Source organism: Haemaphysalis longicornis, unplaced genomic scaffold, assembly GCF_048455015.1.
Source record: "Haemaphysalis longicornis isolate Haplotype H1 unplaced genomic scaffold, Haemaphysalis longicornis Haplotype H1 scaffold_2, whole genome shotgun sequence".
NCBI classification, from domain to species: Eukaryota; Metazoa; Arthropoda; class Arachnida; order Ixodida; family Ixodidae; genus Haemaphysalis; species Haemaphysalis longicornis.
Genome location: NW_027526295.1, coordinates 118,399,934 through 118,418,809, shown reverse-complemented (window position 1 = coordinate 118,418,809; position 18,876 = coordinate 118,399,934). Strand labels below are relative to the sequence as shown.

The window sequence follows — 18,876 nt, the reverse complement described above, 5'->3', positions numbered from 1 at the left end:
ACCTGGGTCCGATACCTGTAAAGCTAAACCTGGGCTTTGAGGCGCGCCACCATGGAGGGCTCAATTAATTTTGACAACACAGAGGTCTTTAACGTGCCCCAAAATATCAACACACGGGCGTTTTCGCTTTTCACCTCCTTCGAAAAAGCAGCTGCTGCGACTGGGATGAAACCCGTGTCCTTGACTCAGAAGCACAATGCCTTAGCCGCTGAGCCACCGCGGTGGGTCGGCTGTTCTGATTCGAAAACAAAGCAAAACGGTGCAGTTAGCAATGTCGTAGTTGTGAACTGCCGCACAGGAAGCACACAAGTCCTTAACCTTTATGCAAACAACCTCTGAGGCAATCCAACTAACGCTTCATTTCTGACTGCAGCTAACTTAGTCTTTACTTCAACATGCGCCTTAAGATCTGCAACACTCCTGCTTGAATGCTTTGTAAAAAAATGGTCCTACCCAATCACCACTCAAATCATTCAAAGGTTGGCTGTCATTCCCTTTGGCCTACTCCCCTGAGGACTGAGAGGCTGGAGGATCGGCACTGCGCTCCTGAGGCTGGATGGAATCCGTTGCAACCACCACCAATGTGTGGCTCTGTTAACTACTTCTTTGACATTTTACAGGTTGCTGTAGGCAAATCAACCGTGAACTTCTTCTGAGCTACCAACGTCTGACTGCAGCCATCGCTGTCACTGGCCCATCATCCCAAGCAGTAAAAACTGTTCTGATGAGAAACACTAAGGTCACGAAAGATCCTGGCGAAAGTGATATCGACAAGCTTCACCATAAAACAAAAGCCTACCACAACGTGCGATTCCGCACCACGCTCAAATTACCGCCACACCGTCACCGCACCCGAATTAACAGCATGCTGGCATGGCAGCACGCCAGTAAGTGGGCCAACTTTTGATGAAGTCAGAAAAGCTCGCGCTAGCCATACCGCTTAAATTGATAGCTTTTGCGATAACACAATTCAATGCACAACAAACCGCAGTCCATGGAATGGCTCCTCCACCTAACGGTGCCAGGTGAGGTATACCTAGGGTTGTTCGTGTTCGGCCTTTAAATTATTTTTTTAAATCGGGGGGTAAAAATCGGGTGCTATTTTTACAACTGATAATGGGGGAGAAATCGGGGTTTTTTTTGTGAAACCATTCCGAAAATCGGGTATTTCCGGGTTAAATCTCCAGGTGTACCAACTAATGAACTCGGTTCATTTTAGAGGGTACCACAAACTTTTTTAACTCTAACGCGTAAAATTGGTGGTACTTTCAATCGCGTAATCAGGGGGACATCACGATTTCTCGAAAATACTCTCCGAAATTCCGCACTTCTTTGGAAATGAATAAGTAATGATGACAGCTGAGAGCATTGATAACTTCCAAGAAATGAAAACTTTTATTCACGAAAAGCTGGTCATCGATTAATCACTCATCTTTGTTTATACACAATATTATCACCTTGCGCAACATGCCGGTCCGCATTCGACACCTGTCAGATCACTCAACATATCTCAACTGGGAGAAAGTCCTCTCGAGAAAACAGCTTCCATTAGCCAGGCCCAAACACGTCAGTGCAGCATCTGCCAGCCTGAGGTAGCGAGCGGTAGACTCATGAAAATACTCAAGGATCTCGGAAGCTGTGTTTGTGGGGCTTGCTTCCAGCAGGTACTGGTTGAGAACGGCCGACCGTCAGTGCACAACTGTGCAGGCCGCTAGTTTGAAAAGGTCCATTCGGGGAGAAATCGGGTTTAATCCCACTCTCCTGAAACATGTTCAGGGTGGAAGAGCCAGGTAAAATCAGGTTTTGCCCAAAAACGAACAACCCTTCCTATACGACTCCAACCGCAAAGTGTTCTACACCATACGGGAGCAAGGGTGGGGGGGGTCCCCTGCTCATTATTTCCCTCGCAAAACAGCTGCTCGGAGCCCCGGCGGTGCTCCATATCGATCTGAATATGACAGAACAGCCTCTTGCCTCCGCGTTACAGCCTGGAAGACGTGCAGATTTACACTTGGCCACGTGGCTGACGACGCACGACTGCCAAATGAGGACTGAAAACCATCGACACAGTATCTTAGTAAAAAAATGATGCTTATATCCCAGTGGATGCTTATACACTTAAACCTCGTTTTAACGTAACGGGATATAACGAAATAATGGATATAACGAAGTAAATGAAATTCCCCTTAAAAATCTCCATAGAGAACCATGCATTCGAAACCTCGTAGTAACGAAGCAAAATTGACCTGTCAATGGATATATAACGAACCACCCCCCCCCCCCCAAAAAAAAAACCCGACCACGGTGTGTGAAGTATTCCGCAGAGTTTGACACTCATTCATTGCGGCCGTTTTAAGATTTCCGCGTCGACCTCACGGCCAACCGACAATGCTATTGTCGCTGATGTAACCGGACAAACCGACGCAAGTGATGACGAAGACACCATGGTCTCCCATGCACAGACGTTTGACGTGCCAACGTTGTCGCAGGCACTCGAAAGGGTTGACTTTATACATTGTTTCTTCGGTGCCCATGACGACCGACGGCGAAAACGGCCTCAGCGCGGTGGCCACCACTGAAAAGTAAGTCTTTCACTTGCGATGTCCGAAACAAAGGAGCACCACAGACTTTTTTGCAGCTATGTCTAGCGGAAAATAAAAGGAAGTGTACCCACTGAGCAAGCAAAATAGTTTTCTATTCAATTTCCGCCGCATGCGTGGTCGTGCAGCAGTACAGTGGGCCATGAGGCAGTTTCCTTCTTTGCATGCTTCTTGTTTTGCACCCAACTGAGCATACAATGCGGTAAACTGTTATATTTGATACAACAAAATAATGGATATAACGAAATAATTACAGGTCCCATTCAACTTCATTATAATGAGGTTTGAGCGTATTTGCACGAGCTTGCCAGCAAAAAAAATAACCACTGGAGCCAAGTGCTGCAAGAAGCCTTCACTTGCACAAAGCTGCTGATAGGACTAGCACTTGATATCGGTATATCCATATGCGTAGTATGCCAGGAGGAGGCAATTCATCTTCCTTCGCAAAAGAGAAAAACCTTCCCGCTGAAAAATAACGCATTGAAAAAATAAGGCGACCTCATACCAGTTTTTTTGTTCCTCCCCGCCAATGAGACAAACCCGGCGTGCAAGTATAGTACTTTGACAAGGCTTGGCACGGAGGTAAAATTTCTTTGTTCGGCGGGGAAAACAAAAAGCAAAAAAACAAAAAGGCACGTCGATGTGATGAACTTTAAAGACGTGCATCACACGTGCGCGGCAGGGTGCACAGAAAAGCTGGTTTTCTCGAGACAGCGAAGACGCTATTTTCGCACCTGTGACTAGCACAATTTCCGACAACGTGGCGGACGGCACGGACCCGTCCTTACTGCTGGGCTGCTAGTGTTCCACTCAAATAAGAATAAAAAAACACTTCATTTTCAGTTGACCACTCAAACATTCGTATCCATCACCTCGAGCAGACTAGCCAAAACTTAAATGCAAACCTTTTCGCTGAGGTTGTTGGTTACAATGACACCATTGCAACACAAAATGCTGTCTCGAGGGTCTAACAGCATCTCACTGACAGTGCATGCGAGCATCCCAGCTAAACAAAAGTTTTCCGCAAAAAACAAGTGCCGCGCAACATGTGCACTGGAGAAGGGATTTCGCGCACTCCAGACAGTCGTTATGTTGACTCTACGTGGCGAAGAAATGGGGATAAAATGAAACATTTTACCGCTAGTTCTTGGAAGTGATGTGATAGCCTTTGTTAGCACCATTGTGTGAATGTGCCGGCAGTTAATCGTGGACTTTACGTTGCCCGTGCAGCGAGACAGCCCTCCGCTGGTGGCACTCAAGACTAATAATAGCTTTAGAAACTAATAAACTTCCTCCATAACCACTGAAGATATGAGATAAAGTCACAGGTTCACTTGTCAAACCGCCCCCACCCCCCCTCTTGATAATGCTTGGTGTGTGCAAATATATTTAAAAATTTGAAATGCCACAGAAAATGCAGCATTTTTGTGATCAAATCAAATATCAGTATCCAAAAAACTGGCAATATTTTTTCAAATATTTTGAATTCAAAAATACAAATAGGCACTCAACAACACTGAGTACTACTATACTCTTTGGCTACTCTACCTACCCAAAACAATTTATTCAGTTTCTTGCTCATTTATAAAAAAAAAATTTCATTGCAAGTTTTCATTTCCTAGTGTCAAAACTGTGTATACCCATCCCAAAAAAAAAGGTATGCCACTCAGAATTCTTGTGCAGCGAAATGTGGCTTTTGCGATCAGGCTACCAACGGTACATCAGAAGACAATTTTCCATCGCTGGATTAGCACCTTACAGCAACAATCAGTTTAGTTGGCTAAAATGAAGTTTTTCACTCCAAGCATTTTTGATAATTGCTACTGCGCGCAATGTTGAAGGCCCCATCAAAGTCCCAGACACCATTCGAACCACTTGCAAACAATGGCCCTCAACTTGGAAGTCTGTTTTGCTTCTTTGCAAAATTTACATTTGGCACCACACTATGGAACTTCCCAAAAGTGAGCCAATTCAACATGACATCTTCATCGCGGGCTAACACTGCTCAAAAAAAAAAAGAACATGCCGCTTGTGATTTCCATGAATCTGGACCTCATATAATGGTAAAGTGTCCCAGCTGCAAGTTGTCAGATACCAGGTCGTACAAAGACCGCACATCCAATCGATCCATACCACCACCAGCTGTGAACCAGCAAGTTCTGCTCTCCTGCATGGGTATTTCTGGAGATTTAGTGGTAGTTCTAAACAAAACTGTCTACTCTGACAAAGCCTGTAACAGTTCTGGTATTGTTTCTTTGAGGAAAGTTAAGATGTCGCTGCTATGCTGGAGACATTTGTTACTGAACCACCTTCATTACTCAGCAGCTCCTCGGTGAAAGTGAACCTCGGAGAACCTGAATCATGAGACAGAATATGACGGTTAATTGCCAGAGTAAGTTCTGGCAGCCGGAGCATATTAAACTGACAGTGCATGCAGCAAGTGCTTGCCACCCAGCTTATTTTCCAACTCCACGCAGCTTTCTCGACCTCAGGTGCTTGCTTAGTGTTACATTCGCAAAGGCGTTCCCGAACCGAGCTTCGTCGCCTCCGTCATGTAGTGGTAGCTTGGTGTATCAGCGGCGAGCAGAAGCAGCTCCCTTGGTGTTGGCGATAAAAAGCCGAAGGCAAAACTGAACCGTTTTACTGCATGTTGGGAGATGAACAGCAATGATACAGCAACGATACAGGCCCTTACTGGCCAGCGTACAGCATGACTCGAACAGACCAACAGAAGGGTACAATGCTGCCAATCGGATGAATCGCGCTGAAAGGAAGCGCGTTTTACAACCCGAAGCGCCAACAGTCCAACAGCTCTCCTAGTGCTTTGCACACGAACCGAACGCAGTACAGACACACAAAAACACTCCACGTTGAGTCTGAGAAAGGGGGAGGGGACATCTCAGCTAGCGGCATCCACTCACAGATGCACATCTCTACATGCTTCCGCTAGAACAGTTTCGCATTTTGCAACTGCCGCGGCTTCAGTCACCGCCAGTGAGGCACCGGTGTGGTGGACACCATCCAGCCTGTTGTAGCATGTTCGAGGAAGGAAGGCTCTTCCGCACAGCACAGAAGAACTTCACCGCACTACACCAACTTCTTGTAGTGCGCACGCACAGGGTAGCAGCACACTAAATCGTAAGACTACATATATTTGATGGCTGTAAATATGAAGTCCGCCATCGAGAAGTTTTTTACATCACGTGAGGAAAGTGTGTTGCACCCAGTAACGAAAAATCGGCATACTTCTTCAAGAGGACAATCCAAAATCACACCGCCTGAAATTGAGCATCTCCTGCTGCTTGGACACTGCAAATGTTCAGATTTTTTTTTCTTTTGAAATATAAAAAAACTATTGCCCACAAATTGTTTTTTCTACAGCAAGTTTTCTTGAAAACGTCTGCCCAACACCTATTCTGCATTCATCTCACCGTTGAAAGCTTTTTTATATACAACATTTTCATTTTTTTCCTTGAAGCATGCAAAAAATTGTGATTTTTGTCAATGTTTTCGTAGAAATTATTCACAAAGAAAAGACGTTTTCAGGAGACATAATTGGGCAGGCATTAAATAATTTACATGCTCAACCATTACTTCCGGCGCAAAAAAAAAAAAAAAAGTTCTCACACACCTACATAGCAATCCATTTTCCAGCAGTAGCGACGGGATTAACGTTGTCCCGCCGCACCCTATGCCACACACACAAAAAAAATTTCAACTGGGCTAACCGTCGTTTCGGAGGAACGTGCGCATCATGTTCCAGATAAGTGTCCTCGCGGATAAGTGCTTAGACAGTTTCAAACTCTCTTTACTTGCCCGGGCTTCCCCGCAGTGCACCTGCGCTGGCAGGGAAAGTGACCGACAGCTCAGCGGGACGACTACACCGCAACCCTCTGCCGAAAACCAGAATTTCACCGCGCAAATAACTTCCTCTTGTCCCTTCCCAGGAATAATTGCACACACGCGCGCCGCTGGAGAGTGAAATAAAGAGGCTTTGGGAGAGCCCTTATCTCTTGGCTGTAGGCCAACGCCGCCAACACCGATAATGCGGTCGCCCACAAACAGACCCCGCGTCAACACCCTCTAAACACGAAAGCCTAAGAACTGTTTTGCGGATCCGCTTCCTCCTCTAGAAACGATTGCCAATTTTCGCCACACCTCGGTAATAATCAGTGCTCTTTTGTGTTTAGGAAGTTTAGAAAAGGAATAAAGTTTTCGTACTTCTTCCGCTGCCATGGGAAATATCTCTGCTCGACACGGAGGTGCTGACGGTCCGGCGAAAGGTTGCGGGTGTTTACTGCGCAGCGGCCGGACGCATCACACGCTCTCACCAGAACATGCATTCGAATTCAGGAAGTAAATGTCTCTGGCGGAACACATCCTAAAATGTTTAGAGCTGCAATGTGCAGATCCAAAGTGTGAGGAATGAATTCGCGCCATTTGCGGATCTCACTCTGAAATTTTCGCGCAGCGTGTGTGGATATATATCGCGGCGCAGATGTTCAAAATACAAAACCGATGCACTGTGGGTGTAAGTACCGGAGCAGTTCTAAGGCGCTAACAACTACGCATGCGCACAGGGTTGCAAAGTGAGGGTCGTGCACCGAAGATAGCTCATGATTCGCGGTAGCGCTAAGAGTTTTTAAAGGCCCTAGATTTTTTTTTTTTTTTTTGCATGCACGTCCCATTAGATTAGTTTATTGCCATTCTAAACTTGTACCCTTGTATAGCGTGCGGGGTAATTGAAGACCAGGCTTCCTTCCGTACGGGGAATTTAAAACAATTCTGGGTCATTTACAATGAAAGTCATGCTGCAGTTAACTATACTGTAGGAACAACTTAAATGTCAACGGACGTACTTCACGAAATGTTACTATATTTGGTCCCACAAGCCAAGCATCAGGAACATATTGTACTTTCCCGGAAAAAAGTGCGGTCTCGCGATACAATGGCCATGTAAGCTCAATCACACAAAAAACGCCGTTTTCATTTGACAAGCCTGACACAAACTTTTTGACGAGCGTTCAAAAAATAATGCCGCGCAGGAACGTCCAAGCAATCAGGAAAACAATCTGTTGTGCCAACGTCAAAACCAACTGTCACTGCACAAAACTCAATCAACACAGCTTCCTCGCAAGCGCAAATTACTGCTGACGGCATTAGCAGATAGCGCAGCAACGAACAATGGGTGCAATCTGTGACACCAGGCGAAAATTCCCGTTACCGGAGCACATGCCAAGTGACATCATCCTTGGATGATATAATAGAACACACCACAGAGGCTTTTAGTCACTAAGCATGTTGCGGCTTGCGCCATTGTCAGCCTTTGCTTTTACAGAAATCGCACACCTAGCATCCCATTTTATTTTATTTTTTTTGCCACTTGCGCTCCTCTTGTAAATCTAGGGAAAAGAAGTAGCTAAATAGGGAAAATAAGCAAAAGAATAGGGTAAACCGCAACACTGTGGTAGCCACACCAGTGCATACGAAGGGATATGAAATTGCCCCCCCCCCCCCCCTCCCCCCTCAGGCAAGACTGCAGTCTGTGGTCCCGGGCTAAACAAAATGCAACAAAAGCCCTCTGCAGCCATATCTCCCAGTGAACAACGGCTACCCCAAGCCCTTTTACTTTACTTTCCCTTTGTATTTGTTCCCTACCACATGAAACGTGCAACTCCTGTGAGACAGCTCCTGCTGAACAACTTTTCTAGTGTCCCCTGTTTTGTTCATTTTTGAGCGCAATGGACTTTTTTGTTCGTACGGAAAGCAGTGCTTATGCAGCCTCTGAGGAGAACTGAATCCATCTCCGATTGCTGCCCTCATCCCGACACGCACTCCTCCCTTCAACAGCCCCTTCCTGCAATGGTGTCACCAGCGGAGCCTTTTGTACAAATAAAAGCATTCAAAACTAGTACACGAAGGTGCCACAAAGCTTTGTTCGACCAGCACTTCAGAAACGCGATGCAGATCTTTTCTGATGCTGAGGACAGCTATACTAAGGAGACCATTCCCTCAATTGACAGTCAATAAACCTTAAACATGCTTTTACTGCGTACAATTACCTCTTAAATAGATGGATCAAAAGCTAGCCAAAATTAACCAGGTAAATATTAAAATCAGCAAGAAAGAGAAAAAGTAAGGTCAATTAAGACAATGAAGACGACTGGTTTAGCGGGTCGGGTTCTAGCTATGTGTGATAAGAAATGAGGTGTAGGAATTTCTAACCGGTAAGGAATTTAAAAATGCACTTAAAGAAAGCATGTGGTGTTCAGCTAAAAAGAGTGACGGTTGTAGTAAGATATGTTGCCTGTAATGTTCTCTGAAGTGTTTGCTGCGTCGTGTTGTGTCGAGTGCCTTGCACTGGATGAGGATGTGAATTATAGATAGGCCCTCTCTCTCCACACCTGTTGCGTAGGGGTCTTGCAAGATCCTGTGAGCAGGTGTGGGTGTGTTACATCATCAGCATCATCATCATTATCAGCCTATCTACGCCCACTGCAGGGCAAAGGCATCTCCCATGGATCTCCATCTATCCTGGTACTATGCCAACTGCGACCAATTTATCCCCGCAAACATCTTGATCTCATCTGCCCATCTAACCTTCTGCCGCCCCCTGCCATGCTTGTCTTCTCTAGGGATCCACTCTGTTACCCTTAATGACCGACCGTTATACTGCCTTCGCACGTTACATGTGTTACATGTGTGTGGCCAATCCATAACTTTGCTAAGCCAACTTCCGTGTGTCTGTTGTGCGTGGATGAGTTGGTATCGTACCAAGTGTGGTTTTATTGCGTCCATGTTGTCTGTCTGTTCACTCCAGTCTGCCTGGCATGTTTTAAAAATGTGTCGTTTGATGTGTAACTTGAGATCAATGTAGGGCGGCCATTTGATTTGCCACTTCATTTCCGGCAATCCCAGAGTGACCTGGCACCCAGTACACAGTCACTCCAAGATTTGAGGCTATTGCTGACATAATGGTCCTAAAATAGACATTCACAGTGTGGTTTTCGGAAGACTTTCTGGAAGATAACATGTACACGATGCCAAGTGAATCTATGTAAATGATAGACTTCGCAATATGATATTCAACAACGTGACTTAAGTTACAAGTCATATGCATCCGCTGTGAAAAAGCGGTTATTTACATTGATGGGGCTGGAAACATTAAAATGTGTGCAGCACATGACACGGCGAAGGTGGTTTTGGAAGCATCACTGCAAAATTCTGCATGCTAGCATCTCTCCTGCAGTTACAGGAAGGGATGCAGAACTGCATTTTTTGGCACCGTGTTTCTGTCGACTTTGGTGAAAGAGAGGTCGCACGACACAGGGCGAAGGCGCCATGGTGCTCTAAAATCAGTGAAAGATGGTTTGAAAGTATCTAAAAAGGACTCAAGAATAAGTTAATACTGTCAATACTTCATGTAGTGCATCACTTTGCTGAAGCTACGGACCTCAATGTCAACTCGCACACATATTTTGAGAGTAGCACCCTGTGCTAAATGTGCGACGTCATCTGCTGTTTCTCACATAGTTTGTCATCGCTGCCGTAATTTATCAGGAGATTAGGTCCCAAAAATCACAGAAACAACTCGTGTCACGTTCAAAATACTCGCAGTAATGCACTCTTTGTGCTGCGCATAGGAAAAGCAGGCTGCGATTACAAGGCGCAGGACCAACCGCCGTTGTCGTTCTGAAGTTGCACCTGAATATAGGAGCAATAAATAATGTAATGTATGAAAGGTTCAAAACAGTCCACATAGGAGTATCCACTTCGAAGACGGCACCTGGTGTCAACCGAAATTTTACGACAATGAATCTATCGAAGCTGTGCGCAAAAACACCGTCCTGTCTTCCTACTCATTCCAGTATAGTTTGGGACACTGTGAATGCGGCTCTTGAGGCTTACATTTCTTTTTCTTTCCATAGCAAAATAAATTCATTCCGGCACAATAAGAAAAATAACCACGCAATTTGTAACTGGATTTCTAACTTAGATTTGCAATGGCACAAACGATCTAAAACCTCCCTCGTATCAAATCTCACCAACCGCACCAAATCGTAAATGCAAGCGTAAATCCGTAGCAGGAGTTAATGCAAAATTTTTTATCATTCTTCGTTATCAAGCGCCATAATACAAAAACTGAAATATTCCATAAGAAGTAACACATGGTCATGTGCCCTGCCAGCTATTCCTTCGAAAAACTGATGCCGCCTGCAACATCTTCTGCCCTTCAGCGCTGCCGCGATCTGTGACATTTCCAAAAGCCTCGTGCGCTTGCTTCCCATCTTGATTTTTCTTTTTCTTTTTCTGCGGGCCCATCTTATTCCCGACAAGTTGCCCTGCAAGGCACTGACGACTAACGGTACACGAAGAAGAGAGACGAGATGCATGCTTACTGAACAAAGCGGCATTGTTCATTGTCACGACTTTGTCGCGGCACAAAATCCAGGCTGCAAAAATCATCCCACAACCAAATTTTGTTCGCGCATTGGTTTCTTTCCGCCTTTTTTACACTTCAATGCCTTAAAGGGACCCTGCAACACCCTTTGAGCAGTGCAAGTAAACCTGCGCGACGTTTAGCTTACACTACCAGGAATAACTGAGCCAAATATTACACGTGCATGTGAAGCGGTAGGCAGGCATATCGCTGTGAAAGCCGCGGAAAAATCAACCGCGCTCTCTTCAATGTTCCTCATTATGCACCACTGGCATGGCCTGAATGACGTCATTGAGGCCATGGCTGTCCGATTGGCTAAACTGGTCAACTTCACGGCTTATTTCTCGCACTTCCTGTGACGACCCGCTGTCGTCGGCGTTGCGCCCCACCCTCTTCTATGCCTGAACCTGTACGCACAGTTTTGCCATTTCTGTTGTATTCTGAGTGCGCGCAGAGTTTGAGTGATGAGCTCAACACTCCACTCGACAACAAACGTTTATTGCTTCAAAAACGCCCTACTAGCCAGAGCGCACACTTGCGAGCAGGCAGCCATGCCTGCTTTTTTGTGGCACCAGACCGGAAATAAACCCCTCCTTATTGCAGAGAAAAGGTGAAAACTCCCAGGCCTGCGATATATCGAAGGCTGCGGAAAAGAGCACCGTGAGCCACCGCCGCCCCCCCCCCCCTCCACAAGAGAGCATGCAGCTTGTCTGCAGCCGAGTTGAGAGGGAACAGTTATGTGCGATTTCTCATCGGGCGTAGTTTTGGTGATAGTGAACGAATTTTCGTAATTCTTGCAGGAAGAGATTTCTGGGACAAAAGACTTTACCCCAAAATACATTCCGAGTAGTCGATGGCAAGTGTTGCAGGGCTTCTTTAAGTGAAACAACGACACAAGACTTTATCATGTGACACAGGCGATGGGCAGGTTGATCTCAGATAGACTCGATGTGTGAACGAGTAAGAGACCACTGAGATACATTTCTAGGAACTGCTTGCAGTGGCAACATAATCAATGTCACAGAGTTTTACCGGTAGTCTCAGCAAGAAGAAGGCAGCAGCGCCAAGCATCCCCGCTTCGTGCAAATGAATCAAACCGGAAGTTCACGTGTTTGAACAACTGACAAGACAAAATATGTTTTTGACCCCATTTCTACCCCCGTCGGGACATCTACTTTCATTGCGACCTTAGGTGAGAAAACAGCGAGAGAAAAGCCACGAAGGGTGTTGGGGTTTGACATAACATTCGTACCAATGATGTTTTCAAGTGTGACTTTCTTATTTCAATCCCCCATATTGTGTGCTACAGATTGGAACTCATGAATGCTTGTATTTTTTGAACGTGCAAAAATACAAAAAAGAAAAACACCGCAGAAAATTAAATTTCCAGCCACATTTTCAGCTTGACCTGCGTTGATCATCACGCCAAATCCTTGCCTGGACTGCCACTCTGCTCATCCGTACCTACACGTGAATGAAAGGCAACGAAAAATACGACACCCCTCCTAACACTACAACAACCTCCTCTCAATTATTGTACTTCCTTCGACCTCTGTCCCCCCCCTGGAAATTCCCCTAGGTCCGCAAAAGCTTTTTCCGAAGCTCTTCACCACTCCACAATACCGATAATTACATTTCCCAAGAAAAAAACGTCCTACCATGATATTTTTTTCTAGTAAGCAAGTCCATATTCCTTTTAAAGTCCCAGGTCCCCTCAAGGTGAATTACAGAACATTTCCCACAATTGCATGAAGCATTTTTGAACGGTTAGCAGTGAATGGTGAACTTCATTTTCGGCAAAGCATCACACGAGAACAATGCTTCGCCTGGGTTCCTGCCCAAATGCCACTTGCTCCATTCAAAATCTCCCCATTAGATTAGAAATAATGTTTTGTATATTACACTTTACATTATTGCCCCTATTATGACCCTCTGGAAAAAAAAAAAAAACTCGTCAATTACTTTGTCAGTCAGCAAGAGCTCACCCTGGCCTGACATCCTGATCAGCTCGGAGAAACTAAGAAAGGTAACGGTCTTTCGCACTGTGGGTTGCTCAATCAGCTGCTCGCGCGAGTCTACAATGCCGACGGCCTTTGAGGCATTCCGGGTTGCTGACCGCTTGGTCATTGCTCTATAAAAGGCCTTACATAAATTAAGCCCTTCAATTCCAGGGCACCAGAAAAGGCGGACGCTCAACCTAAGGCTTCCAAAACAAGCTGGTACCCTGCTTAAGAGTTAGGGAAGCGGAAGACAAAAAAAAAAAAGCTAGCAAGCAATTCAATTTCTTTCGTAACATATGAAATTAAGCCTGCAAATGCAATAAACTGTACAGCTTCAATTGCCCCACATGCCTTCCCTCTTGGCAACAATAAAAAAACGAACTCCGACCGTGAAAGTTTAGAGAAACAGCCAAAATTGTGAACAAGATCGTGGGAAAGATTGTGAACGAGGCTTTCAAATGAAAGTCCAAATGTCTTTGTTGTTTTTATAATCTTTCGTTGCCGGAGTTTGCTTTTAATTGTTGCCCTGCGTTTCCCCCGACAAGACGGGCTTTCATCCAACTCTTGATTTCATGCCTTCGCTGTGCACGTGGCTACCACATTGTGCCAGTTTGTTGCAGGCAAAGCTCGCACATTTCCTGTTCATTTTAATTTTAGTAAGTGCAGCGCACTTTAGGGGCTCGCTTTGTCGTCGTAGCTCACTCGGTAGACCCAAATAGCGCCACACAGCGTTCCGTCGTAGCGGCTGTCGTCGCAGCGTAACCCACGGGCTTTGAAAGCCAAGTGGTTTATATAATCATAAGCATTCGAGACTCGTGAACCACTGGCACTTGTCATACGTCTCCCCGTTGTTTAGCGCAAAGAAAACTGTAGGTACAATTGAGGCAAAATATACGTAATTAACTGACAGCGCCTGCGTTCATTTAGTTAGAAACGCTCATTGGGTTGGTTTTTACGATAGTAAGTGAAAAAAAGTGGCAGTGCAACGCCGGCATGTGTGGGAGGAAAAGCAAGCACAAAAAGAGCCCAACTCCCGCTGGCACAGTTTCAGACAGACGGCGCGCGAGCACTGCAAACGCAGGAAATTTGAAATGCGTTGGGTGGTAGCAGTGAGCGGATAACGCCGCTACAGCACAACATGACGAATCACTGCTCTGCACTTCCGACAGCTTTGACACTGAGTGGAACGGCTTTAATTTTTCTGGCTTTCCTTTTTTGTTTTTGGTTTAGTAACTGCACTTCGTAGTTACTGAACTACAAGGTGAGCACAGAAACATGTTGCAGTAAGGCCTTTTTCGAGCTGCCGCTAAACTTTGCTATCACAGCCTTCAGAACCGCGGAACCCAACAATCGTTTGTCAGTTATACGCCTGAAATCCCCGCAAACAATTGCAGCTTGTGCGCACGTTTCTTGTGATGCAGTAGGAAGCACCAACGCATACACCTTGGAAAAAGTAAAAGAAACGGTCTCAGAGACTCGCTGACCTCTTTGTTTAGCAAAAAAACTTGCAATATGATCTGCCACGTAGCATTTCAATGTGGTCGCTCCCATCACTACTGCACCAATTCTGTGCGTCACAATTCGCAGTCAGTTTTCAACAAAAACGCCATGCAAAGAACGGCACTACGGGTAAAATCGGGCTTGTCGGTATTTTGTGCTCGGGTTTGGATTGCGAACAAGTTGTGAACCCGACTTCTGCCCTCTTCCATTTATACTATTAATGCATGTTGAACGGCATGCAAAACACTGTAAGTCGATTAAGTTGAACCAACCCATTTGAAATGCTAGGTGCTTGGTATATGCATTGACAATCATTATGATACTAAGAGAATGAGCAGATAATATTTCACATGTCAACCTTGGTCTTGTTTTAAAAGCTTCACGTGCTGAGGTCCGAGGCTTTCGTTTCACCGCACCCAATCTTCACCATTCAGTTGGAGGGGGGATAGAAACAAGGAAGGTTGCAAGGCTGTTGACATTATGCAAAGGGCTATGAAGACAAATAAGATTTTTTTTATTTGAAAGAACTGGCCTCCAGTAACTTATTTAGGCCAATTTCAGACTGGGAAGACAGTTTTTTAACCATAAATAGAATAAAAAAAAAGATTCAAAATTTTGCACTACGTGTCGTTGGCAGTGACATAATGGGTAAATACTAGAAACAGCATTGTCAGTGCATATACTGCATGCTAGCATCCAAATGGGGCCAAGAGATGGGACTACATGCATCACTGCTATACCCGGGAACAAGTTAAGAACGGCAATAGCTCATATACGGAATCACTACGCCTAAGCGACAGACCCGGATGTCAACGGGCACACGCGTTTTGAACGGAGATGCTATGAATGCGTGATATCGTCTGCCTTTCCTTGCATAGTTTGTCTGCCGTCGCGCAGTACTTTATAAGCATATTAAGTCCAAAAAATCACGGGAACGGCTCGTGCCATGTTCAAAATATTCTAGTAACGCACTACTTGCGGTGCGCAGAGTAACATCCGGCTGCGGTGATGCACAGTGGCAACTTCCGTTGTCGTTGTTTAGTTGTAACCGAGTATACTGTCCAGTCACGCTTCTTGACTGTGGTTTTGGTAGGTCACGCTTCTTGACTGTGGTTTTGGTAGCTGTGGCCACCAATTGCACAAACAAGTACCTGTGACGCAGTGATGGCCCAGCGAAAAAATTGCTTTTAAGTTGCAACTGCTTTATCTGTTTTCCTGAATACCGAGCACCATAATTTGTTGCAGCTATTGGGTTACACCTGTGCCACACGTACACGAAAAATGACATTAAGTATTAAAGCCTTAAGATACCGAATTACATTTTTTGGGCGGGCCATACTACACGCCAAAATGCAAAGGCATTAAATGTGTTAGGCCTGATGGTGATAAGGACCAAAAAGAGAAATGCACCCATATTTTAGAAGTGCTTAACATGGAGAAAAAAAATGTCATAGAAGGGTTCAAAATGTTTTTTTTGTGTGTGTGTGTGTGAAAGAAAACATTATGAGAAATAGTGTTTCCTAAAAAATGGTGTCAGCCGTTTCTAAAAGTGGCTTCAGCAGCTGTCGTCGCCTGCCAGCAGTAGCCAAATCCGAAAAATTTAAAACGCCGAGTAACACAATGTTTTGCCTTTTTTTGCCGCTGTTTTAGTGAACTTCATCCTTTTCAGAACTTCGCCACCAAGGGGGCACAAAAAATCGTCTTATTTCGAAGTTCCACTACGTTTCCGCATAAACACTCTGGTGCTGAGAGTTTCATTGGTTTCATTTGGTAATCATCACGTTGGTGGAAGTGAATGAGTTGTGTGGAACTCCTTAAACCAAAAACGACATAAGAGCGAATGGCATTAGATTTTTGCGTGTAGAAGCGAATTAATGGCATTAAAACTTAAGGCATTAGGCACTTAACGTCATTTTTTGCGTACATGAGGTACAGGTATTAATATTGCCATTACTGTTATTCGGTCAATGTGGTCTTTTGAATGAACCAAACTTGTATTTTGTCTTCGTGGCCTCTCCAACTTGTAGCCCAATATAGTTGACTGCTGCAACGATTCTGCAAGAACAAGCCGGAAAGTGCGCGTCACGGTTCGCTTATAAATGGTCGCATTCGCATCCCAATTTCCATAAGCCGTGGATGGGCGAGAGAGAGAGAGGCGCCAGTGTAATGCCAAGTTCAGTTATTGGCGGCGGCGCGTGAGCTACTCGCACTTCTGTGGTCTACCGCGGCACCTTTCTGGCGTCGTTCTGCACTTCCCCGCCCCCCTGTGCGGCATCTACGACATCCCCTCGCCAAGCGCGCAGGCCACCTTGAAACGTGCGACCAGCGTCCAAGGCCGTCGCGCTAACCCACACGTGCTGGAGCGCGAACGCCCGGCGAGTTGGCGCAGCGCGCGCTTACTTTACGATGGTGCGACGCGCGCGAAAGCCACGGCGGTTTTCCTCAACTTCTTTCTTCCTGTTTTTTTTTTTTTTTTTTTTCCTTTATGCCCGGCTGTTTTCAATTGGCAGCCGCTCAGAGCGCTTCCCGACGATGCGTTGCTCGCTGGCCATCGGCCACGGCACGGTTAACATCGCGTTTTTTTCCCGTGCGCCTGTAACCTTTTGCGGCGCACGACACACGACCCGACAACGACACAAAAGTGATGCGACTCGCACATCACATGTGCGCGTGCAGCGAGCATTTTTTTGACGGATGCGCGCAAGAGGGTTACAGCGCAGGCCCCTGCATCGCCAGAGCAGTGCGCGCCGAAGTATGCGCGGTTGCTGCTGCTGCTGCTGCTGCTCTCGCAACCGCGCGAGAGCCGGGGGAAAAAAAAGGATAAGAAATCCCCGCACAAATCGAAAAATGCGCGAACGGAAAAAAATAAAAAAGGAAGAGCAGCGGGCCCTGCGATGATCAATACACGTTACCTTTCCGGGGTCGTCCTTTGACCGAGGTACCTTGTGAAAGCACTTGTTCAGGGACAGATTGTGCCGAATGGAGTTCTGCGAAAGAGGATGGGAGGGGAAAAAAAAGAGATAAAGAACAAGGGCCGAGTTAGCGCCAGCGGCTCAAGGCAAAGCGCGCGACGTCAAGGACCCTCGACGTCGGCCGTCGTCGTCAGCAGCCTGACGACGAGCGCGCCGCCAACACGCGCGCGGACATCGACACGGGGGGCTCCAACGTTTGTAAACACAAAGGTCAGACAACCATCACACGGGAGACGTGGTTGCGGGGGTCGACGTCAACAAAGCGACGAACACTCGCACGGGCCTCGAGTCGCCACTCGGCGCGGCCCGAGTCGCGATCCCCGGCCCGAGGTCGACGCTGCACGAGCGCGTTTGGCGGCGCGCAAAGAAACAGAGAGAAGCAAAAGCGATCGCCAAGCGCTTCACTCCGCGTGCCAAGGTCGGCGCCTGGAAACGACGCGCGTACGCCTCCTCCGCGATCGTTTTTTCGACCGACGAGGCAGGGGCGTGCATCCAAGCATTGCTTTTGCTCCCGTCACTTTAAAACCACGCAGATATCGAATTCGAGAACCAGAAAGCACCGCAGCGAACTCACCTTCCAACCCGTGCCTGCGTCGCGGTAGAAGGGGAAGTTTGCGCAAATCCAGGTGTAAATATCGCTAAGCGTCATCTTCTTGGTCGGTGAACTGTTGATGGCGAACGAGATGAGCGTCGAGTAGCTGTACGGGGGCTTTCGCTTGAGGCCCCCGTTGGCCGCCGCAACGTCTTCGGGCTGCGCGCCGTGGGTCCCCGCCGCAGCGGCGGCTAGGCCGTGATGCGACTGCGGCTGGAGCGACCGCCGCGGAGGATTATCCCGTTGCGTTGCGCGCTGTGACCACTCCATGAGCGTCGCCGGGTCTCGCGGCTCGCGCCCGACGCTTCACTCGTGGACGGAATCGGAGGAGCACTGACTAACTACACGCCGCTACTGCTTCTTCTACAGGGGCATCGCTACCAGTTTCGCACCTAACACGCTGCCATCTTGACGGGAGTCTCCGCGCACCGCAAGGCCTGGCCCGCACCGCGTCAAGCGCGTCGCGTTTCGGCAACTCCGGAGTGGCGCTGGTGTACTGCTGTATTGTCGCTTTCGCGGCGGGGGGCGGAGCGCCGGGGTTTTAACGCTGCAAAGCAGCTGCCCCTGACATTTCAGCTCTACGGGTTTAAAGCGCGGTATTTGCTGCCACTTGAATGCAGGGCGGCAGTATGCACAATGTAAGGGAGAGTACGGTCGTGCATTTTTTTCCAATACTTGGGCGAAGCAGATGCAACCCGCGCGGATTACTTTGTCTTGCTGCGCTCTGTCTTTTCTTTGTCATAAAATATTTGAGGACGAGTTCAATTGCTAT

General features: G+C 46.8%; 1 protein-coding gene across 1 annotated transcript in view; it reads right to left on the bottom strand.

Moving 5' to 3' along the window:
* The window catches only part of LOC144169150 (uncharacterized), a 67,632-nt gene extending 49,062 nt beyond the window's left edge, over positions 1-18,570 (bottom strand). The window contains exons 1-2 of the mRNA XM_077698182.1: positions 18,087-18,570; positions 17,453-17,527 (exon numbers count right to left, since the gene is read on the bottom strand). Of these exons, the coding sequence (XP_077554308.1) occupies positions 17,453-17,527; positions 18,087-18,374 (363 nt within the window). The 5' untranslated portion in view covers positions 18,375-18,570. The remainder of the gene's footprint in view (positions 1-17,452; positions 17,528-18,086) is intronic.
* Positions 18,571-18,876: the final 306 nt, after the last annotated feature.